General features: G+C 47.8%; 1 protein-coding gene across 1 annotated transcript in view; it reads right to left on the bottom strand.

Moving 5' to 3' along the window:
- The window catches only part of GALNT2 (polypeptide N-acetylgalactosaminyltransferase 2), a 189,986-nt gene that overhangs the window by 87,360 nt on the left and 77,875 nt on the right, over positions 1-24,751 (bottom strand). The window contains exons 7-8 of the mRNA XM_077751686.1: positions 18,453-18,501; positions 17,125-17,218 (exon numbers count right to left, since the gene is read on the bottom strand). Coding sequence (XP_077607812.1) covers positions 17,125-17,218; positions 18,453-18,501 — 143 coding nt within the window. The remainder of the gene's footprint in view (positions 1-17,124; positions 17,219-18,452; positions 18,502-24,751) is intronic.

Here is a 24,751-nt window from a genome sequence, read left to right as displayed (position 1 = left end):
TGAGGTATCCCAGGGACAGAGACAGGAAGCATAGCGCTCAGCCTCTCTCCCATTCCTCGGGGTGGTGCCCTTCACCCTCTGTCCTGCCCCCCCCCCCCCGAGGCCAGGTGCAGATGTAGATGCTACCCTTCTGCTCAAAAGGGGAAAGGGAGTGAGGGAGAGGGTCACCCTGTGGAGGCCATGTGTGCACGGGACCGGGTAGGGGTGGGTTTCCAGCCCCATTTCTACCTTCTTGTTTCCTGTGGAGTCCCAGAGCCCCCAGGTCACATCTTACAGCTGGAAGACTCTTTTTTCTTTTTTTTCTTGAGAGAGAGAAAGAGAGTTCAGGTCCGGGAGAGGGGCAGAGAGAGAGAGAGAGAGAGAGAGAGAGAGAGAGAGAGAGAGAGAGAGAGGGAGAAACAGAGAATCCCAAGGAGGCTCCACACTGAGTGTGAGGCTCGATCTCATAACCTGGGGAATCATGGCCTAAGTGGAAATCAAGAGCCAGAGGCTTAACCAACGGAGCCACCCAGGGGCCCCGTAAAGACTCTCTTTTAAGGGGCATCTCGGCATTTTGTTCCTGCTAACATCTGCAGTCCTGGGGATCCACTCACTTCACAAGACAGCCATTCTATTTTGGGCACACTCACTGTAAGGAAGTTCTTAATTCTGGAGAAAACATTCACTGCCTTCTGTCTTCCCCAGGCTGGTGCAACGGGCCAGTACAGAGAAGACGCCAGCCCTGAGCGGGCAAGCATACATAACAGAACGCAGCCTCTGCCCTCGAGCTATGCATAGTCTCTGTGGGAAAGGTGTGCCGACCCGTGATGCAGACAAGGGGTCTATAGTCGAGGGGGAAGGGGCTCAGAAGAGGCCCCAGGGAAGGCGCATGTGGACGGGTCTGAGGCGTGAACGGATATGGAAGGGCTGTGCTGAAGACACACCAGGATGGGGGGAAGGGGGCGTGAAGACAGGGGTGACGGGAGAGGCGAAGGCCAGTCTGCGCCCAGCCCCGAGGCTCAACTCTGGCTCCACTGCTCCAACTATACTCTCCACATTCTGGGGAGCGCAGAAACTGTGCACCGATGAATGCCGATCCAATTTGCACTCTAGGAATGTGACTCTGGCCACAGGAACAAGGATGGATGCTCAGAAGGGGAACCTCCAGAGTAAAGAAGTGGATGATTCCCGCCCCCCCCCAACAATCACTTGCTCCCTCCATTCCTCACTCAGGAAGATCCTGCCTGCACCCGGGGAGGAGTCCTGGGTGCCCATAAGCACATCTTTTCTTGAAGCCCGGCCCTCGTGGACCCTGAATGTGAGGGTCTCTGCTCACCTCTAGTGTGTGTGGCCCTGCTCTGTCACTCCAGCATCACCAGCCTCCTCAATGAGGAGCCACAGCAGAGCCCAGGGCCCCAGTGAGCCACCCTGTACTTACATTGCTATGGCTGAGACCTCAATACCCATCCAGTCTCATCCCTCCACAGTCTACCTGTGAGCCCTTACTAAACTGTGCCCTCCACCATCCACGCTGAGCTCATGTCCAGTATAGACTTACAAATGAGACATTCTAACACTGCAAGGCAGGGCTGCTTCTCGACGTGGCCACTACCTCCCAGAGGCCCTCCCGTGCATCCCCAGCTGTGGCCTCGTCCTACGGCATGCCTCTTCCCTCTCCCTCACACATGACTCCATTCCAGCCACCGCTTTTCCACAGACCTGCTCCCAGAGGGCCTTGAAAATGCTCCTGACCCTCAAACAATGTAACTCCGAATCCCGCCAAGGGCGAAGCTCAAGTCCACCCCTGAAAACAGAGATGACCGTGTATGCCCTGTCCTTCCCCCCATGAGTTACAGAGTGGGTTCTGCAGACAGCCCACGGGTCCTCACACACCTCTTCACCCAGCTCAGCCCACGATACCCTCCTAACCACATTGGTGCCCTCTTTTCAAGGAGTATCGGCGTCTGGATAAAGGTGACGGAAACCGAATGGAAACTGACAGCTCTGTACTCTCTCCCTGCTGCCCTAGTTCTGAGCACAGAGGGTGGGTGAAGCCAGGGCTGGCTCTGCTCTCCACCCCCCACCCCCAGCCCCGGGGCACCCTGCACTCACTCTCTTTACTTGTTTGCTTTTTTTCCTCTCTGTTTCTAGGCAGGGGCCCAGCCTCAAACCTGCCACTCGGTGCGTGTTGAATAATGCAAAGCACTATCCGGCAAAGCCCTTCTAGAGCCTGGGCATCGCCTACAGCCTTGGATGGTCCTGTTGCCACGATCATGGATCATGGGTGGAGCCGGAAACATGCTGGGAGCGGAGGCCAGTCCAGGGAAGGGCCAGCTACCTGCAAGAAGAAGCGAAGAGCACTCCCCCACTGCCCCCGGGCACCCTCGGATGGACGCCCGAGGCCTCCCAGTGTGGGCTGGCTGAAGGGCACCGTCCCCTTCTTGCCTTCTAGCACAAGAAACAATGTCCGGAGGCGGAAGAGAGTGAGGCTCGGAGGCAACCGCCTGCGGGACAAGAGCCTGGACCTGAAGGGACAAACCAGACCCTGACGAGTCTCTGCTCAAGGTCCCAGTGGGGAAGTTGTCCTCGGGTTGGGAGTGAGAAGACACATACGTGCCCACTCTGTGCCAGCCATTACCACACTGCTCCTGGCCACACACACCCCAGGCCCAACCATTTCTTTCGTTTTCTCTTCCCGTCTGACTTCCGTGTCACACCTGCCCACGGACATTCTTCTGTTACACCTGCCTCCTTCACAGAACAAACTCTGTAGTCTGACGCTTCTTGAACCCAGAGTTTCTTCTCTCCCTCCTAACCCCCCTCCCCACAAGCAGCCTCCTGAGAGACTTCTAACGTTTCCAAATCTTTGTTTTCCTAGCTGAGGATCAGCAGTGCCCCCCACACCACACATGCCGCAATCCAGTCCATGCTGGAAGACAGCAGGGCACCCTGCAGGCAGAGAGAGCAGCTGGTCTTCATAACCACACAGGGTCCACGGGGCCCAGATGGAGGCTGTGGATGGGGCGACCCCCCGAGCTATGAGACCTGAGGTCGGGATCCCTTCCAGCTGGTGCGGGGGTCCTACGTGCCGCCCAGGACAGCATCTCCGCAGGAAAGCTCGTTCTAGGCTTCTAGTAACTGACCCTACAACTGATCTTTTGGAAAAGACACTTTGACGGCCAGGGAATGGCTTGCATTTGGACAACTCGTCTGGTTAATTTTAACTTAAAAGAATACACTGCCAAACAAAGTCATTTCTTTCTTACCAGTTCTTTTCACTAAGCCTCATGTTTAAGGAAACGACAACGACGTCAGTCTATGAACATGAACTTTCAAAGGGTTAATATCACAAAACGTAAGAAAACCCAAGTGCTGAGGGACACGGACACACACACACACACACACNTGCCTACGCTCACAGGTGTATGGGGGGTGGGAGGGAAGTGACGCGGCCCGGGGGGGGTCCCACCAGGCCAGCGGCTTCAGGTGGCGGGAGATTTCTGGATCCTGCGCCGCTATATCCTGGCTGGGTGGGAGCGCCTCACTCCCATCCTGCCCGGGAAGGACGGCTTAAACAAACTGAAAGCTCCTCTGAGTAAAACAGAGCAGCCTCCTCCGGGAAAGCAGCCAAGAAGGGAAATAGAATGTATTTTAAATCAAAGGACAAAGCTCGCAGATTTATTTTAACCTCCTGGTTGATCTCAAATGGAATGCAATTTTACTATGCTTAAAAGAAAAAAAAAATTCTTAATAGTTTCCTCTAGGAGGTCACGATGCCACAACATGAAAGGGGAGAATGGGCCAGGGCCAGGATCACAAACAAACACAGCCACTTCAATGGCAACGACGTGTAAATTATACATTATTTTTATTTGTCACTGGGTAGCTGGTAGAACAGGACATTTTGCTCACCCAGGAGGAACCGTCTCCTGGACTAAGAAATCCTACACAAGGCATTTTTATGGATGGAATAAACAGGAGATTCAAAGAGGATTAAAAGTGCTTTAATTGCTTAAAGAAGACATTAGGAAAAAAAATCAGAATTGTTGTAGGGTAAATGTTCTTAACTTATTTAATATATTGTAATATACTGATTTGTTAAGTCAGGCAGAGAAGGACAGATGCCATATGTTTTCACTCATATGTGGATCAGGAGAAACTTAACAGAGGACCGTGGGGGAGGGGAAGGGGGAAAAACAGTTAAGGAGAGGGAAGGAGGCAAACCATAAGAGACTCTTAAATACTGAGAACAGACTGAGGGCAGATGGAGGGTGGGGGAGAGGGGAAGGGGGATGATGGGCATGGGGGAGGGCACTTGTGGGGATGAGCACTGGGTGTTATATGGAAACCAACTTGACAATCAACTATAAAAGNGATGGGGGTGGGGGAGAGGGAGGGGGTGATGGGCATGGGGGAGGGCACTTGTGGGGATGAGCACTGGGTGTTATATGGAAACCAACTTGACAATCAACTATAAAAGAAAAAATATATATACTTATTTGCACCATCAAAATAACTAAAAAAACATGGGGACACAGTTTTGCTTTGAACTATGAGGTCTATTCCTGGCTTGAAACGCAGGTATCTTCGTAGATTTTTCCCCTAATTTGATTTTATTTATTTATTTATTTATTTATTTATTTTTTAATGTTTTATTTATTTCTAGGAAAGAGAGAGAGAGACAGCGTGAGCAGGGGAGGGTCAGAGAGAGAGGGAGTCACAGACTGAAACAGGCTCCAGGCTCTGAGCTGGCAGTCAGCACAGAGCCCGACGCGGGGCTTGAACCCACGAACCGCGAGATCATGACCTAAGCGAAAGTCGGATGTTTAACCGACTAAGCCACCCAGGTGCCCCAATTTTTCCCCTAATTTTAAATAGAAGCTCTTCATTCTTCTTCTATGCAACAGTGTCTGAATATAATTAATTTAGCTTGTACATGCTCTCTCCTGAACATCTGTTTCATCCCGAATGTTAGTACAGGTATCGAAGTGAACACAATTGAAGCTGATACACGATGATAGAAGCAGAGAGAGGGGGCGTCTATTAACCAGTGACCCCAGGACAGCCACCACGCAGGCCCAATCTCACCTCACAATCACCCGGTAGAATCTGTAGTGTTATTATTACTCTTCCCCTTTTACAAATTGGGGGACTTAAGTGTAAAATGATGGTACCACAGCCTTTCCCCCCCAACTCTGTGTTCCTTCCACTGTGGCCGACAACTTGCTTTAAAGAAATTTAAGCAAAGCCCCCAAAGCAGGCCCGCTGTCCCTGGCAAGCATCCTCGCACGTGGCGCCAGCTGTGGTATTGTCTTCCCCAGCCCTGCCCCCCTTGCTGGTGTCACGGAGTCTCTGGTGAGGCCACGCACGCCCCTCTTGAATGCTGAAAACATATGTGGTTAGAGTCAGAAGGAGCCAGGGATTACATTTCTCTACATGTGTGGGAAAATCTCTTCATTAAATCCTCTATCCTCTAGGGGGCGCCCAGGTGGCTCAGTCTGTTAAGCGTCTGCCTTGATTTAAGCTCAGGTTGATCTCATGGTTCATGAGTTAGAGCCCTCACATCGTGTGGAGCCTGCTTGGGATTCTCTCTCTCCCCTCCTTCTTTCTCTCTCTGCCCCTCCCCTGCTCATGCTCTCTCTCTCTCTCTCTCTCTCTCTCTCTCTCTCTCTCAAAATAAGTATTTGGTGCGCCTGGGTGGCTCAGTCAGTTAAGCATCCGATTTCGGCTCAGGTCATGATCTCACGGTTGGTGGGTTTGGGCCTCGCATTGGGCTCTGCGCTGGCAGCTCAGAGCCTGGAGCCTGCTTCGGATTCTGTGCCTCCCTTTCTCTCTGCCCCTCCTCCGCTCTTGCTCGGTNTCTGACCCTCCCCTGCTCACGGTCTCTCTCTCTCTCATAGAAATAAAAAAAAAACCAAACATTTAAAAATAAATAAATAAACATTTAAAAAAATAATAAAAGGGGCGCCTGGTGGCGTGGTCAGTTAAGCATCTGATTCAGCTCTGGTCATCATCTCACAGCTTGTGGGATCGAGCCCAACATCGGGCTCTATGCTGACAGCTCAGAGCCTGGAGCCTGCTTTGGATTCTGTGTCTCCTTCTCTCTCTCTGGCTCTCCCCTGCTCATGCTCTGTCTCTCTCAAAAATAAACATTAAAAAAATTTTCTTAATAACAATAAAAAAGAAAACCCCTAGCATCTAGCCACAGCTTACAAGTTTCTAATGATAGGGAAACCATTGTTTAAAAAGGAGCCCGTTTCATCAGACAGCTGGAATTGTTGACACAGGCTTCCTCATACCATAACAAAAATCGCTTGCCTGCAACTTTCACTCTCTGGAGTCTCAAATAAAAAGAAAAAAAAAATTAGTCTTCAGCCTCTTTTATATGGCTGCCTTCCAAATATTTGGACATCACGATTCCATTTTCCCCTTCTAGGTCCTTCTGTAAAAACATCCAGTTATTTTAAGTGCTCCTCATCAGATGCTGCTTCCGTCCCCCTCGCCGTCTGAGTCACCATCATCTGGACCTGCTCTAACTTATGAACGTCTCAGAAAACCCCATGCCCGGAATGGAACAAAGATACTTCAGGTGCGGTGTGTCAGCACACAGAGCACGAGATGCCATCCGATTGTTCTGGATGCTCTACTTCTACTATTAAAGCTTAAGCTCATTCTGCTTTAAAAGCTCTATCACACTTCTGGCTGGCAGCCTGATCTATGGCCTCAGTTTTGCTGTCTTACTTGTTGGAAGGTGGGGGGAAAGGATGTTAGAAGGTTTGTTTTTCAATGTTGGCTAAGATGCAAGCAAACGGGTCCCCCGGAAGACAATCTGGCGATTACTATGGAAAAAATCCTTAAATACATGCATTGTCATTGACCCTGTGGTTTTAGTTTTAGGAATTTATTCCAAGGAAGTAATTCAGGGCATATAAAGATTCGCCTCAAAAGATGTTCGCCGGAAACCCTTTCTATGTCCTGCAATACAGGACAAGTTCAAGGAGCTTATGCTGATGGGTATGTGGCCATCATTAAATATGTTGTAGGGGGCTCTTTATGGACATGGAAAGGTGTTTGTGCTGGAATATTCCAGGAAGAAACAGGTGAAGGACAGCGTGGTGCCACATGTGTAAAAATGTCGATGTAACCAGCTGGTAGGGGCTGCCTGTGGCCTGTCCCTCCCTGACGAGGGAAGAGGAAGGAGGGAGGAGGGAGGGAAGGAGGAAGAGAAGGAGAGAGGGGGGAAGTCTCCTCAGGACAGACTCAGGGAGAACCCCGAGGTGCTACCATGGAGAGAGAGGGGCACGTGAGGGGAGGCCTCTCAGGTAATCCTCCAAAGCCTCTGCAATGTCACTCCCCTAGCAGACTTGCAAATGTTTTGTAAGAACTCAAGAGGAAACCCTAAGAGGTCCAGGAGCTGACTCCAAAATTGGGTCTAGGGCTCCAGGCCTCCTGTCGCTGGGCTGGGCACAGCCGAGAGGGGGCAGACGCCAGCTCACCTTGGTCAGGTGGGGGAGCGTGCGTGGAAACGTGATGAGTCCCGAGGAGCACTCAGTAGGAGAGTAACGGTGGTTATTTTGGGGTGGTAGAATTCTGTGTGAATAATCTTCTTATGTTTGCTTATCTGAATTAAATTTTCACATAAACGTATTTATTTATTTTAAGAGAGAGAAAGAGAGATGGGCAAGGGGCAGAGAGAGAGAGAGAGGGCGAGAGAGAATCCCAAGCAGGTTCCACACTGTCAGTGTGGAGTCTGGCGTGGGGCTCAATCCTCACGACCTGAGGTGATATCAAGAGTGGGACGCCCAGCTAACTGAGCCACCCAGGTGCCCTGTATTGTGTGCTTCTAGAAAGATGCTTCCCTGAAGGATGCTCAGCCGCTTAACTTTCCTCACCATGACACCATGCAGACCTGCGGTTAGCTGTCCCACAGCACTACCCACACAACGTGGCTGGCAGGGCGCACGGCGCACAGACATACGGAGGGGAGGGTGTTCAGTCATAAGAAGTAAGGAGCAAAGCTCTGACACAGGCTACAACATGGATGAGCCTGGGGGGGACACTGCACGAGTGAAACACGCGAGTTACACAGGGACACCCCCCGTGTGATTCCACTTCCCTGAAGCACCTGGAAGAGTTGAGTTCAAAGAGACAGACAGTAGGGCAACGGCTGCCAGGGGCCAGGGGTGGGGATGGGGTGGGGAGGATGGGCGTTAGTGTTTCACAGGGACAGGGTTTCAGTTCAGAAAATGAGAAAAGTTCTGGAGATGGAAGGGGGTGACTGATGGCCGCACAACCGTGTGAATGTCCCTGGCGCCGCTCTGCTGTACACTTAAAGACAGCTGGGATGGCGAATGTTATGCTATGTGCATCTCACCACAAGTTTTTTCAAGAACGCACAGTGCTGGAACGCACTAAATCCCTCGGAAGGAGAAAAAGAGGTCAGGAGAGCATTTCTCCCGACTCGGCAGCAATGCTGGATAAACACACAAGTGGTTCATCTCATCTTTCTTTGGGCAGGTGGGGAGTAGAGAAGCTCAAACGTTTCCATTAGCATCAGCGGCAATTCACACCGGGACATGGGTTCTATTACACATCTCGCCACTCCCGTGTCATTCATCTTTGCGTAAACGCGAGCAATTTCTGTTCTGAGAGATCAACTATCTCACATAATGAGGCAGCAGCGGGCTGGGGAGGGGGCCGGAGGAGACACCCGGGAAGGACCCCTCCCAGACAACCCAAACCCTAATTAGGATTCTCCTTTCCCCACCCTCTCCCTCTCCATGTCGCTCGAGGCCTCACCCCCTCCCATGAGGTTATAACGAACGCGAGAATGATACCAAGGTTTCTGAAAGGCAAAACCAAAATCTACTCCCAAAGGACACATCCACATCTGAAGCGCGAGAGCCCTGCAGACGGCCCGTTCCTCACTGTCCTGGATCGTGGCCATCCTGCCCACTGGTCTCATCAGTCAGATGGAGAGAGGCTGAGGACACAAGAGCAGAGGACTGAGGAGGGCAATTACTGGGAAAGACTCATTTTTCAAACCACAGAAGCCTTTTCTGCACCCAGGGTGGGGAAACAAAAGATAAAGTTCGTCTCCATCAGATAAACTTTCAAGAAACAGAAACCCTGACAAACACTCTATTTGCAAGAACACTTTGAAAATCAGCACTGAGGGACGCCTGGGTGGTTCCATCAGTTAAGTGTCTGACTTCGGCTCAGGTCATGGTCTCGCGGTTTTAGAGTTTTAGCCCCATGTCAGGCTCTGTGCTGACAGCTCAGAGCCTGGAGCCTGCTTTGGATTCTGTGTCTCCCTCTCTCTCTGCCCCTCCCCTGCTCACACACACTCTCTCTCTCTCTCTCTCTCTCTCAAAAATAAAGACATTTAAAAAAAGAAAAAAGAAAGAAAGAAAAAAATAAAGTCAGCACTGAAAAGCAACTTCAGCGGCCAAAAGGGAAGTAGGGGCCCAGAACCTAAGGACCAAAGGCCTTCTGCTCCAGACCTGAAATCTGGAAGGAGGGTGGCGGAACACAAAGAGACGTATCCTTACCCCATGTCCAGGGCAGTACGACTGGTGATCCTAATCTGGGAAGAGAGACTGGAAGGCAACAGAAAGGTAGAGTGAAAACAACAGAGTCAAGGGATCTCAGAGCGAGAAAGTGTCTCCATTTTCCAGATAAGGAAAAGGAAGCTGTAAAATATTCACTATTTGTCTCAGACCAAATACCTCATAGTGCCCCAATGCCTGGCTCAGGACACTGTCCTTGTCCTCGAGCCCCGTGCTTCTCGTGGACAGCTCTCATGGACAGAGAGAATATTCCAGTTCTTCTGTGGCCGCTATTTCATAAATGACCAGAAAAACTGGAAAAGAGGACGGGGACTGTGCTATCCCAGCGCGTTTAGGATGTTACGGACCTCGCAGCTCCTCCTTAGCCTCTAGAAAGCAGTTGTCGAATAATGGACATGTCCCAAAGCCAGCGGCCTCCTAGGAGGCAGGACTCTCCTCACGAGCATGACTGCGGCCTTCTCTGCGAGGCTCCAGGAAACCCGCCCAGGAAGCAAAGAAAACAAACGACTCCTTCCTTTCTTTAGCCAATCTGACCTCGAGCTGCCCATGACCCAGATCAGGAGCAATTCTACGAAGGGAAATGCACGATTCACTGAGTCACCCTTGACCTTAGGGAGCTTCGACAGGACTCCTGCCCACCATGACCTGGGTGAGGTCAGAAGCAGACTGCTTCACAACTGCCCCCACACCCCATCCCCGGTCTCTCCTGAGGACAGTGAGATCCAAATAAACAGAACTGAAAGACGATGCTGACCAGATCTCTCACTCCAATTCTCAGACCTTCTTCATGGACCAGGTTTTGACCGAAGAACTTGGGGAGGAAATCCCAGATCTCTAACAGGCAAACGCTAGACCTGGGCTCTTTATAAATACAGCTGCTGGTGCTCACATTAGCGGTTCTGTCCTGCACACCGGTCACAAAGTCCTTCTGGACTGCGCTCTGGCTCAGACTACAGGCTGGTCTGTGCTCCTCAAGCCCCATGGCCCTGCTGCTGAGTGTGGAAGAGCAAGCTTCCACCAGAAAACAATGGCCACGACCCCAGCCTCCCGGCCGCCCCTCTGCCACGGCCACTTGACTAGCCGGCTTTAGTGAAAATTCCAGAGTCTGCCTAAAAGTAGGGTAGGCTGGGATGGGAAATTGAGTTGAAACAATAATCTGGGCTGTTGTAAGCCATGGCAGACTCAAGGGCAGTGGCCGCCATAGTGGGGCCACACAGGCTGTTTTTGGGGGTAAAAACACAGTAGACCTTTCCGAATCCTTTATAACATCTTAATTTAAAATATGCTCTGGAATGTATCACTAGATTAGTGTGGTAATACGTGTTTAATCTACAAGTATTTTAATATATACGGAGCAAAGGAGATCTATACTCAAAATATTTCTGCAAATAGGTCTGGTCAAAAAAGTTGAGGCTGTTGCCTGGGGGCATCCTTGCTATCTTGAATCTGGTTCCTACATCTGTCCGTGGGTTTTGTGGCTGTGCTGGAAGACACCAGGCTCCTATATTTGGCTTCGTGCTGCCTCCTCCCACCCATCTGTCTACAACTGCTAGATATCCAACACCTAGAACACAGGAAGCTGAGTTTCTGAACAACCCACTTGACACAGAGGAGAGCGCTGTGAACAGTGGGTCCTTGCCGACCACAAAATTCTGGCCGTGCCCATCGTGCTTGTGGGAAATAGTTTTTTCTGCCAGAGCAAACGAACGTCTAATGGAAAATCTCATGTGTATGTGGATTTAGCAAGAAAAAATGTTACAACAAAAAAGGATAAAGTTCTTTGGTGAAATAAAAGGACATAGCGCCTTAACCAAGTTATTGGTAATAACTCAAAGAAAAAGGGACCGTCAGTACATTCCTATCCAATCTCTGAAGAAAATCAACTGTATAACAGCTAAAAACATGACAGCCAGGGTCAATACCACCTTGAATTGATTTTAACTAGAGTATGACTCTTAATAGTAGTATCTAAGATACACTCTAAAGATGGCCTCCCCCCTATATATGTCTTAAAATCCATTAGAACACTTGGTTTTCATGGAAGACAACCCACAGGATGTCTCTCATTAATCTGCAAAGTAGAAGCATATCCTATTATTATAATAAAGAAATCCTTATTAGCCAAGTATTCCATTCAGATGCTCTCAACTGCGTGGGAAATGCCTATTTTACATAGGAAGGAGCCATGGCTCAGAGCTGCATGACTAATCCGGAGTTGGGGAAGAAGAGAGGGGGCCAGCCCAATAGATACATCCAATGTGTTCACACACACCTGCTCATTTCTAGTGCAACTGGGACAATGGGGAGGGTGTAGACAAAGGAGGGCCTGCACTCCCTGGAACGATACTTATCCAACCTCAGTAAGAAACATGAAGATACAAACTCTCCGTCACTGTCAAAGTAAAAATTTCGTGAGCCAACTTCCAGTTTCCGGTCCAGCACGTGAAGAGCTTGTAAGTTATCACTCTGTCCTAAGCTGAACAAGGCAAAAAATCAACTCTTCTGAGTTCCCTCAGGGAAGTGAGATCATAGAGTAAACCACTACTCCAAAAACTAGAGAGACCTGGAAAAAAACATGGTGGAGAATTAGGGGGCTCCGTACTTCCTGCCCACACCTCTCAAACAAAGAAGGGCTGAAGACAAAGGACTCTGAACCTCAAGAGTCTGAGAGAAAAGGAGACAGAGTCTACTAGGAAGACACCCTCATAGGGCTACTTCAAGGAACAAACCAAAGCACACACGGTGGAGAGTCCAAAACATCATTACAAGTAGGGTAATAAAATAACCAAAGTCACAACAAGAGAGACCAAGGGACACCCTTCAAAAAACACTTCCTGAACGGCCAGCCCCTGGACAATGTACGAGCCTCCTATAATATAGCATTACTCACAGGTGCAGAGCGCATAACAAGCTTTTAAAACTTATGTGAGACAGAAAGCTAGCCAAAATGATGATATGGAAGAAGTCTCCTTAAAAACTGGAGATACCCAACAGGTGACTACAGAGAACCACAACATCTGTGCAGGAACCTTGTCTGGGTGGCAAAATCGGAACTGTGATGGATGAACTGCTAGAGGTCGCTGTGGACAAGCCTGAGAGATGAGAACTCCAGGGGCATCAGTCATAGGTGGCCCCCCATACCTCTGTGAGTTTTTACTTTCAGGAGCTTAACTAGGTTTCTCATATACTGGAATACTGGAAGACAGACCCCTTCAGGCTTCCAGCAGGAGAGGAGAAAGGATCCTCTGGAAATATGCCAGGGCATTCTGTTCTTAACAAGGCCTGCCCTCAAGAGAAACTATTTGGAGCGCCTGGGTGGCTCAGTCGGTTGGGTGTCCGACTTTGGCTTGGGTCATGAGCTCACAGTTTGTGAGTTCAAGCCCCGCATCCAGCTCTGTGCTGACAGCTCAGAGCCTGGAGCCTGCTTTGGATTCTGTGTCTCCCTCTCTCTCTGCCTCTCCCCCCACTGGTGCTCTGTCTCTCTTTATAAAAAATAACATAAAATAACATAAAATAAAATAAATGATTTTACCACAGCCTAACCCCATGGGAGTTTATCAGAACCTAATCAACCTGGAGAAAAGAAAATGCTTGACTCCGGCCTGCCCCTAGCCTTCTGCATGGAGGAAGGGAAATACTCATTTTAATCAAGTCTAGCAGCCCTGTCCCACCTATGTGGGAGAGAAACTGAGAAGCACCTGTGAAGTTCACAGCCCAGGGGCACAGGCTCACTAAAAGACCGAAACCTAGCAACTGACTATAGAAGGCTTCCCCTCCCCCTTCACCTTATCACCACAGCACCACAGCCCTATTTATTAGAGTCCCTTTTATGCAGCACTTCACACTTGGCTTTTAAGAAACACTTACAAGGCATACTAAGAGGCAAAACACAAAGTTTGAAGAGATAAGGCAAGATCAAAACAGACTTAGATATGGCAGGGATGTAGGAAATAATATACCAGCAATTTAAAACAACTACGATGATTATGTTAAAAGCTCTAATGGAAAAAGGAGACAACATGGAAGGACAAATGAAGAACATAAGCAGAAATGAAAATTCTAGTCAAGAATCATAAAGAATTACTAGAGATCAAAAACACTGTAACTGAAATGAAGAGTGGCTTTGATGGACTCATCACTAAACTGGGCACAGCTGACAGAAGACTCTCTGAGCTTGAAGATATGACAGAGATTAAAAAAAAAAAAAAAACACTGAAAAAAATCAGAACACAGTATCCAAGAAATGTTGGGTAACTACCAAAAGTGTACACACATGTATAATGGGACTACCAGAATGAGAAGAAAGAGAGGCAGAAATAAAAGACTTACGTGAAGTGACAATGACTGAGAATTTCTTCACATTAATGTCAGATACTGGATCACAGCTCCCGGAAGATCAGAAAATACAAAGCAGGATAAATAACAAAAAACATAAAAAACCAAAAACTACACTTAGACATAGCATATTCAAACAACAAAAGTCAAAATTAATGGCTTTTATTTTAATTTTATTTTTTTAAAGATTTTATTTTTAAGTAATCTCTGCACCCAACATGGGGCTTGAACTCACAACCCTGAGATCAAGAGTTGCATGTTCTATCAAGTGAGCCAGCCAGGTGCCCCTTTAAAAAAATCTTGAAAGAAATTGGGAGGAAACAAAGAAACAAAGATTAGAATCCTATCCAACTTCTCATAAACCATGCAAGCAAGAAAAGAATGGAATGAAATATCTAGTTTTGAGAGGGAAAAAATTGCCAACCTAGAATTCTATACCCTGTGAACATAATCTTCCTAAGTGAAGGAGAAATAAAGACTTTCTCAGGCAAGAGAAACTGAGGCAATCTGTTGCCAGTAGACCTCTGCCTTGCAAGAAATATTAAAAGGAGCTCTTCAGAGAGAAGGAAAATGATACAGGGCAGAAACTCGAATCTCCATGAAAAAAGTAAGAACATCAGAGAAGGAATAAGTGATGGTAAAATGCCAACTTTTGTTTCTTAAGTTTATTATTTTTGAGAGAGAGAGCACATAGGGGAGGGGCTCCTCACTCCCACTTGTGTTTGCTCTCCAAGATAAAAAATAATACGGCAAGCATGTTTACCATTTTTCAACATCATACTAGAAGTCCTAGCTAATGCTAGGAAATAAAAAGTATGATATAGATTAAGAAGGAAGATGTTTGCAAATGATAATGACTATGTAGAAAATTTGAAAGAATCAAAAACTCCTGGAACTAATAAGTAATTACCGCAACTCTGCAGGATACAGGGTTCAGATACAAAAACGAATAGCTTTTTTAAATATGAACAATGAACAAGTGGAATTTGAAATTAAAAACATGGTACCATTTACATTAGCACTCCTAAAGGTAAATACTTTGATATAAATTTAACAAAATAGGTATAAAGTTTGTATAAGTAAAATGATGATGAAAATAAAACTGATGATGAAAATAAAAAAACTAAATAACTGGAGATATTCCATGTTCATGGGTAATAAGACTTGATACTGTCAAGATGCCAATTCTTACAACTTGATCTATAAATTCAACACAACCAAATGAAAACCCCAGCAAGTTACTTTATGAGTATCAACAAATTCTAAAGTTTATCTGAAAGGCAAAAAACACCAAAAAACAAATAACCAACACAATATTGAAGATGAAGAACAAAGCTGGAGGACTGACATTACCCAAATTCAAGAACTACTATAAAGTTAAAGTAATCAAGACAATGTGGTATTGGGAAGAGAATAGACTAATAGTTCAATAGAACAGAATAGAGAGCTCAGAAATGGACCCACGTAAATATTGTCAACTGATCTTTGACAAAGGAGCAACAGCAATACAATGGGGCAAAGACAGATTTCTAACAAATGGGGCTGGAACAAACAGAACATCCACATGCAACCAATCAATCAGTCAATCTAGACATAGATCTTCCACTCCTCTCAAAAGTTAATTCATAATTCACAGACCTCATTATAAAACCAAACTATAAAACTAGGGAAAAAATCTAGGTGATTTTGGCAATGACTTTTTAGATATAATGTCAAAACCATGCTCCATGAAAGGATTGATAAAGCTAAATCTCAATTAAAATTAAAATATCTGCTTTGGGAAAGACACTGTCAAAAGAATGAGAAGAAAAACCAAAAATTGAGAGAAAGTATTTGCAAACGACATATCTAATGGGGGATGGTTATCCAAAATATAGAAAGAACGTTTAAAATTCAGTAAGAAAATGAGCAAGCCACTTTAAAAAAAATGGGTGAAAGACCTGAACAGATACTTCCCCCAAAGAAGATAAATAGAGGGTAAATAAATTTATCAAAAGAAACCAGTATCATATATCATTAGGGAAATGCAAATTTAAATAATGAGATTCTATTTCCAAATTATTAAAACAGCCCAAATCAAAAACACTGACCATCCCTAATGCTGCCAAGAAAGTGGAGCAAAGGAATTCTCATTCGTTGCTGGTGGGAATGCAACATGGTACAGCCACTTTGGTAATTCTCACAAAACTTTGGTTTTTATTGGTTTTATTTGGTTTTATTACTTTGGTAATTTCTCACAAAACTACACATATTCCTACTATATGATTCAGCCATCTTATTCCGTGGTATTTACCCAAATGAACTGAAAACTCTCACCTACCCAAAAACCCACACAGAAAAGTTTACAGTAGTTTTATTCGTAACTGCCAAAGCTTAGAAGCAACCAAGTTGTCCTTCAGGAGGTGAAAAGATAAACAGTGATCCATTCGGACAATACAGTACTATTCAGTGAACACGCAATCAACCTGTGAAAAGGCATGGAAGAAGCATCGATACACGTGACTAAGTGAAAGAAACCAATCTGAAAGGCAACAGACTGTATGATTCTAACTAGATGACGTTCTAGAAAAGACACAACTCTGGAGACAGAAGAAGGATCAGTGGTTGACAGGGATTGGAGGATAGAGGGAATGAATGGAACACCGAGGATGTTTAGGGCAGTGAAACTATTCTGTAGGATACAGCAATGGTGGATTCGTGTCACCATATATTTGTTAAGACCCACAGAACGTACGGCACCAAGAGTGAATCCTAACGTTAAACTACGGATTTGGGGGGATTATGACGCACCAGTATTGGTTCCCCGAGTATAGCGACGGACCACTCTGCTGGGATGCGTTGATGGTGGGAGAGGTGCGTACATGTAGGGGCAGGAGGCGTATATGGGAATCTCCATACTCTATGTAAAATTCTTCCGTGAACCTAAAACTGCTCTAAAAAAATGAAGTCTTCAAAAAAAAAAAATCTGTGAACCGATATATACCATCCTGTATTTTCCATTTTATTCCTTTTTTTTTCCCAACAAATTTTGGTCACCTCCAAAGTAAACTTGCTTCACACCCACTAAGGGGCTGGAAGGAAGTCCACCAAACATTACTAGAGCGCAGTGCCTCCTGCAGCCCCCTGCAATCCATGCACTCCAGAGCTCCAGAGGCTCCAAAGGCGACATTTAACTCATTCACGGTTTCTGAGCAAGAGGGTTTCCCGGTCCCCAGCCCCCAGACCCCGGCTGTTGCAGTACCTGGCGGGAGGGTCTCCATGCTTTGTGCTTTCTCATCCCCGTTGCTGTGATGAAGGTCTTTCTTTTTAATTGGGTCGATTTCATTCCAGTCCTCCTAAGGGGAACAAAGACACAAGCAAGAAAGTTGATCAGTTCTTCAAGCACGACTTCACTCACCAGTTCAACAAATGTTTTAAGTCTTGGGACACCAGTGAGCCCTGGGGACGCAACAGTGAGGGAGAGAGAATTCCCGTCTCCAGGACCTACTTCTGAGAACTTCTCCGGTGGCGGAAGTGGGAGGGAAGAAAAGTGCGGGAACGACCTTTTCCAAGGAAGGATGTGCAACTTCTCTCTTCATTTTACATTTGCACCGCACACCTATGGGAAGGAAATACTCTGAAAAACCCAGGGCTTTGTGGATCTGCGAAGGTAGCGGAAGGGAAGTAGGGAAAGTAGATTAAAGGAAATAATTCAATAGCGGTTAAATTAAAGCCATTAAAATGAGGGTAGCTCTCCAGACATCTTAGACGGTTAAGGACAACTTAGGACCAGATTTCTCCCTCTGGGCCCCTCTGCGCCCTCCTCTGAGGTTGCTAAATGATTTGTTTAATTCTGCTGAATAACGGTGGAGGGAGGAGGAAGGGCCAGCCAAGCTTTTCCTAGGGCTTCACTCTAACAGGACTGCCAATGGAACAGAGCTGTAAATTAAGGGTTTAATGTGAAACCAGAATCAGATATAAGCTCTGGCAGAATTTATTCGGCTCATCTGCACAAACAATTTACTCTAATCCATCAACATTAAATCAAACCAAAAAACATCTCCATGACCACAGAGCTAAATATATTTCTCAACTGCTTGGAAGCTGATTTCCGTGAATCGAATAAAATAGCTTTCTGTGTTAAGCCCTGATCAGAAATGTCCCATGGCGAGTCATTTTCCTACACAGACTTCCGTGAGCCAAGCATCGTCGACTGGCCATTCTCCTGAGCAGATGCTCTCGGGATGATCTGCAGCACTGAGCCCTCTCTCGGGAGAGGCCGGACCAGTTCTGCACAGGTTTGTCCAGCCGGCGCTCCTCCAGACCGGCGTGGGCTGCGTGGTGTGCAAAAGGGGACCGCTGGGGACACTCTGGCCCTTCCAAACATAAAGTGAGATCTGCAAGGAGGGTAATCCTCAGGGGCTGGGCCAAATCGGACATTTTCCCCAAGTGCAACTCGCTTTGCCAATAATCTCCATTTTCACTCAAACGGCACAGTAATGAAAGAGAAACCAAGCCTAAACCTCCTCCCTCGTGAGGCCAGCTTTTTCTTCAGCTGCTTCTTCGGCGCCTTAGCTGGGTGTACCCCACCAGGGCCATCTCGGGAATGACGGGAGAGGCCCCCGTGAGGATGACCTCGCTGCAGAAACAAGGGGCTGGCGAGGAGCACTCCTGTGGCTTGGTGGGCCTGCCCCTCCCCTCACTTGTCCCCAGGCCTCTGCCCTTCACGTGCTCCAAGTCCTGTGACTTTTATTTTTGAGAGGGAGACAGAGAAACCACGAGCAAGGGAGGAACAGAGAGAGAGGGAAATGCAGAATCCGAAGCCGGCTCCAGGCTCTGAGCTGTCAGCACCAAGCCCAACCCGGGGCTCGAACTCATGAACCACGAGATCACGCCCTGAGCTGAAGCATGACGCTTAACCCACTGAGCCACCCAGGTGCCCCGAGTCCTGTGACGTTTGAAGATGTTATCCTGCATTTTGATGAAAGTATTAAGATGCATCAGTATCCCAACTTAAATTATCTTTTGTGGCAAATAATTTTTCAAAGGCATTCATAATTTGGCTTTTGAGACCATCTGGTTAAAAATAAACCTTCAGTTTACTATCAGCAATGATTTCCCAGCAAGCTTGGTAAAGGCGTGGGAGGAAGAGACTCTAACCTACTGCCTTTACAATACATGGAAATGTGTGAATACTAAATTCAGTAAGTAATGAAGTTACCGGAGTCATGCTGCACGCACTTTTAATTAAGCAATATTAATTTTTATTTCGTAGCTCACTTGTAGCATTTTGTGGCTAATAACCCCTTTCCCCTCTGCAGCCATTACAGTGGCTCCATGGATCGAACCAAAGATTAACCTTGTATCTGAATAAAATCAAAAGTGAAAGGTGCTAGCTAGCGGGGCCAGTACCCAAGAACCAAGGCATTGTCTATACTGCTGACAAAAATCACCACTGAGGCAGGCTGACCATCGATGTTTTCTCAGAAAACAGATGCTTCCTTCTTCCCACAGGCAAGATGGACTGGGTCCATGGGCAATATTCCTTAACCCTCCTTCCCCCTCCCAACCCACCAAGCCCCCCCATAAAACCAAAGCTGGGGATGAGAACATGCTGAATGGCAAAGTTCCGAGCAGGTGAAATAATGCTAAGGGCCGATTATGAATGCCTGCTAACCAGCTGTTGCGCACAGATACTTCTCATCCCTGTGACAACCACCTTGGCAGTTTATAATTCCCAGTTCTCAACGGGGACATGGAAGACCTTACCCAGGTGACACCGTGGCTAAGAAGCTGACATTGGCCTTTGATATATCAGGCCTTGGCTTAAACCAAGCTAGAAGAACCCACTTCTCACAATATCATAAAAGTCCGAGGATACAGTTCTAGGAGACCGTTCGCAAAGGACTCGTTTATTCTGGACTCCCAAGTTAAAAACTGCAAATTACCATGTAAAAGACCTGCTCCCGGAGTAAAATGAGGAGAAGGAAGAAAAGGGGGAACCGCCTAGGCCACTCAAGCTCCATTCCAGACACTGCGCACACACTGATCTACCTTATGGGGCTATTACTATCCCCATTTTACAGATGAGAAAGCAGGCACTGAAAGCTTAAGTACATAATGAGGCTAGATTCAAATCCCAGGGATGAACAGATTTATTTATTTATTTTAATGTTTTTAATGTTTATTTTTGAGAGAGAAAAAGAGAGAAAGAGAGCATGAGCAAGTGGAGGAAGGGCAGAGAGAGAGGGAGACACAGAATCAGAAGCAGGCTCCGGGCTCTGAGCTGTCAGCACAGAGCCCGATGCGGGGCTTGAACTCACGAACTGTGTTGATGTTCATGACCTGAGTCAAAGTCGGGTGCCACCCAGGTGCCTGGAGCCCCAGGGGGTTCAGTACTGGAGTCCACAGTCTCAATCATTCTACTGTACTGCCTTTAGTTGTAAAACAGCTTCCCTCACTACCAACTAGACAGACAAAAGTAAAGCAAAAACAATGTATTAACCATTCATTCATCTCAGAATATGTCTGATCATTGTAAATTCCTGACGGTTCGGGGTCATTGACTGGATTCACTGGCTCAGACAGCCGGTACCCACGTATAACCCACCACCTGTCAACAGCTCCCCTTTCTAGATGCTTGTCAAGTCCCACTCTCCCCCTGTAACCCTGATCCCTGGCCTTTGCTAGATGGAAGAAAGTCCCTCGAGATACCGTGGGGACTGGGCAGGTTCACCTTGGCTGAGCATGCCTATTCAGGCGCAGACAAGCATCCAACTTGATGGCACAGCACTGTGTACCCTTCAGAGTGTGGGAAAGGCTCCAAGAAGCCTGTGGCCAAGAAGGGACACTTTAGCAGAGATCTGAGGGGTCAAGAATGGACCCGGCAAGGAGAAATGATGGGGGCCTGGAGGAGATGAGGGTTATGGTGGTGGAGGGCACAAAATGAGAGGCAGAAAACGGGAAGACATGGAAGTGGTACGATACTGAGACTTGAGACTTCCGTTCCAGAAACATCACGTTGGTTGTAGTGTAGGGAGCAGATGGAGGGGACAGAAGAGAGGCCAGGGGGCCAAGAGGGCAATGCAACAAGGGACGGTGGGAAGCTGGGTCCCCGAGCTGCAGAGAGTAGACCAGCAGGCCACAAGGTGATGACTGGAAGAGCAGAGCAGGAAAGAAGGAAGGAATCCAAGCTGGAGAGTTCCCACCTGGACGTTTCAGACGGGGGGGCACTGACCGCTCAGGCACACAGGAAAGTTGTCCAGGGGGCGGGAAGGGGGGTTGGGGGCAAGGAGTGGAGCCAGGAGATACAGACGAGACTGTTCGGGAAATGGGAGGCGCCTGCAAGATACGGAAAGGAGGTGCCTGGCAAACACAGGAGACACATGGCTGGAGTTCTGGAAAGGCAGGAAGCCTTCGAAGCTGCTGGTGGGCATGTGAGACCATCCGGGGGCCGTGTGAGCCTCGTGAGAATGGCTCCCGGGGCAGCAGGAGAGGCAGGGCGTTCGGCAAGTTGGGAAAAGCTCTGGTGTGGCACTGGTCTTAGGTTGGCCGCATGATAATAAACAGGGTTGGGACAAAAAATCCTCAAGCTCCTTACATTGATTTGACTGGCTTTGCCCACTTTGCAGGAGAAGCTTTTCATGACATCAACCGCCCCACTCCAGACATCTACATACATTATGAGATGTATTTACGCCGGTGGGGGCCTGTTTAAAAGTGGAAACGTGCAGAATGTGAACGTGTGGAGAAGGCTCCGGTGCCCGGAACCCGCTGAGAGCCAGGACGTGCTACCAACCGACCTGTTTGTTTCCTCCCTGGTTAAGAGAAGATGACACGGTGACAGGCAGGTCCTCTTTTTAGCGACAAGTATAAACGGCTCAGATGAGAAGGGTAATGATGTGGTTTGATGCTGGGTCAGAAGCTGCAGAGGATTCAAAGCCCGGGATGCGGTCAGCGTGCCTTTATTCCCCGGGGAGGGATGCTAAAGCGGAATGCGGGGTGACTAACGCATGCTGAGCCGGGGCTGCGGTCCAGTGTGGACGCGGGCGGGCTCGGTGGGTAGAGCTGCAAACTGGGTTCCATCAGGGAGGTTTATTTAGCCAGAGGTCTGCCACCCACATCAACAATCATGGAGCAGGGAGGATGCGGCTACTTTCCCCCACCCCCCTCTCCTCATCTCTACTGTTTGGACCACAGTGTGCGAAAGGCCTGGAGAGAGCCTCACCTCCGGCACTGAGATGGTCTCTCCCTTGGGAAAGGGTACTTGAGCCCAGATAATGCAAAACGCAATCTCCCGTCCTCCCACTTACTCCCTTACCTGGACTCGTAGCTATTATTATGTGTTTCTGATTCGGGTGAGTTTTCAGAAGCTTTAGAGCCTCTAGATATGCACCGTGCCCACGCGGTTCTTACTGCGTAAATGGAATGAAGTCAGGCCAGGAGCGAGATCAGATGGAAATAAATGATGGAGTGGTATCTACTTCTCTAGCATAATTAGAGAGAACAGCAGCCAAAATTCATCTTATTTCTACGAAGATAAAAGAGCAGTGGGTTTTAATAAACTGACATGTTTTTCAGAAATACATAAATCCAATAGGTTGATTTATGGTGTAGTTATGAAAATTCAGTATAAATATAGCTCTGGTTATTAAAAGAATATTCCCCCATCGTATTCCCAATATGATTCGTCTTTGGTTTCAAAATAAGAAGAAATAAAAAATGAATTAAAATAAGAAGGGGGTGCCTAGGGGGCTCGGTCGGTTAAGTGCCAGACTTCGGCTCAAGTCATGATCTCAGTCTGTGAGTTTGAGCCTTTCGTCGGGCTTTCTGCTGTCAGCACAGAGCCTGCTTTGGATCCTCTGTTCCCCCACTTCTGTCGCTCCTCTCTCTCTGTCCCTCGCCTACTTGTGCATGCATTTGCTCTCTCTCTCTCTCTCTTTCTCTCTCTCACAAATAAACACTTAAAAAAGAAAGAAGAAATAAATAAAAAGTGGGCTTGGCTTTTGTCAGAGAGGGGTCAGAGGCTGTGGAGGGAAGGGCTGTTAAAGGTCACGGGTGTGGAGGCGGAGAGGCCTCTGTGGTGAGGGGGGCCAGGGCAGCGAGGGGCAGCTGGCTGTGAGAACAGCCTTTTACGTACTAACAGATTGCTGTCTACCTGTTAAGGGCACCGATTAGCCCAACCTTTCTTGTCCCAGAAGATGAGAGGAGCGATCAGAAGGGCCAAGTGACTTATCAGGTAATCAAGCAGTGTGAGCGAAACAAGCTCCCTCAAAACCGAGGAGCCTGGAACAAGGACCCGTTACTATCTCACACAGCCTCTGAGAGTCAGGAATCTGGGGGGGTTCTGGCGCCCAGTCTCTCACGAGGCTGCAGTGAAGACGTCAGCCAGGGCTGCCACCATATAAGGGTCTGACTGGCCTGAGGGGCTGCTCCCAAGGTTGCTCACTCGCACGGCCGCTGCTGGAGGCCGCGGAACCTCACCACAGACTCATGCACGGGGCTGTGCAAGTGAGTGGCCCCCACACCTGGCAGCGGGCCTCCCCCACAGGGGGGGATCCGAGAGGAGAGGAAGGCTGGGGGAGACAGACAGAGGGAGGGAGGCAGATACCAGGACTCCCTTTACCACTCAGTTGTGGAAGCCACCCGCTGCCACACCGGCCGCATTCCGTCCACCCACATTCGAGGGGAGGGGAATTAGGACCCCATTTGAGAACAGGACTGCCCGAGAACCGGTGAGGATATTCTAGAACCACTACGTCTGCGCGTGCCTGAGACCTGAGAGTGGCAGAGAGGAGGATGGGATATTCCAAACGTAGGCAGAACACTACTACCACCCAGCCAGTGACCCACCCATGGGGGCCATGAGGTGATGAGAGTCCCAGAGAGGAGTCACAAAAGGGTCAAGTCTGCGCAGAAAACGAAATGTCACCTCATCTCACACTGACCTCCTGTCCACAGTCCAACATAAAGACGAACACCACTTACGGTAACAAGCGTGAGTCACAAACCACCGCTGAAGCAGACATGCTTCCACACGTAAAACCAGACCAGAGAGGTAGGTGCATGGTGCGGACTCATCAAAGGCTGCCTTTGTAAATGTTAAGTGGCGAACACTTCTATTTGTTAACGGAGATAAAAATACCACCGTGGAAGAAAAAAAGAAAATAAACAGGCTGTTTTTAATCTCCCGTTACTGAAATATATTTTCTCACTGTTAAATTTTTTTGGCTGGCTCGGCCATATGCTCAGAGGCAGATTAAGTAACCAAAAATACCATCTGAATGACTATTTGACTCTTTTTCTCATCAATTGTCTCCTTTCCACTGTTACTTAATGACCGTTCAGTAGCACCACCACCACCAATCCGTCCAACAACATTCAAGTTCAGCTGCGGGGGGGGAGGGGAGGGCTTAGGTTGCCAGATCTGTTGCCAAAGATGTTGACTCTCTCTCTCTCTCTCTCTCTCTCTCTCACACACACACACACACACACACACACACACACACACACACACACACACACAGATGTTGACACTGAAAATGAACTGAATTGTTTACCTGGGAGCAAATTTTTAAGAGTCGACTTAGTTTCCTTCTAGAGACTAAGAACTCCCACATGCCAGCATTCTCACCATAAAGTGATCTATAGAGAAACCAGAAGGACTATTTATTGTTTCTTTTTTTTTTTTTAATGTTTTATTTATTTCTAGGAGAGAGAGAGAGACCGCGTGAACAGGGGAGGGTCAGAGAGAGAGGGAGTCACAGACTGAAACAGGCCCCAGGCTCTGAGCTGGCAGTCAGCACAGAGCCCGATGCGGGGCTCGAACCCACGAACCGTGAGATCATGACCTAAGCGAAAGTCGGACGCTTAACCGACTAAGCCACCCA

This window comes from Crocuta crocuta, unplaced genomic scaffold (assembly GCF_008692635.1).
Source record: "Crocuta crocuta isolate KB4526 unplaced genomic scaffold, BGI_CrCroc_1.0 scaffold59, whole genome shotgun sequence".
NCBI classification, from domain to species: Eukaryota; Metazoa; Chordata; class Mammalia; order Carnivora; family Hyaenidae; genus Crocuta; species Crocuta crocuta.
This window is presented reverse-complemented; position numbering and strand designations above follow the sequence as displayed.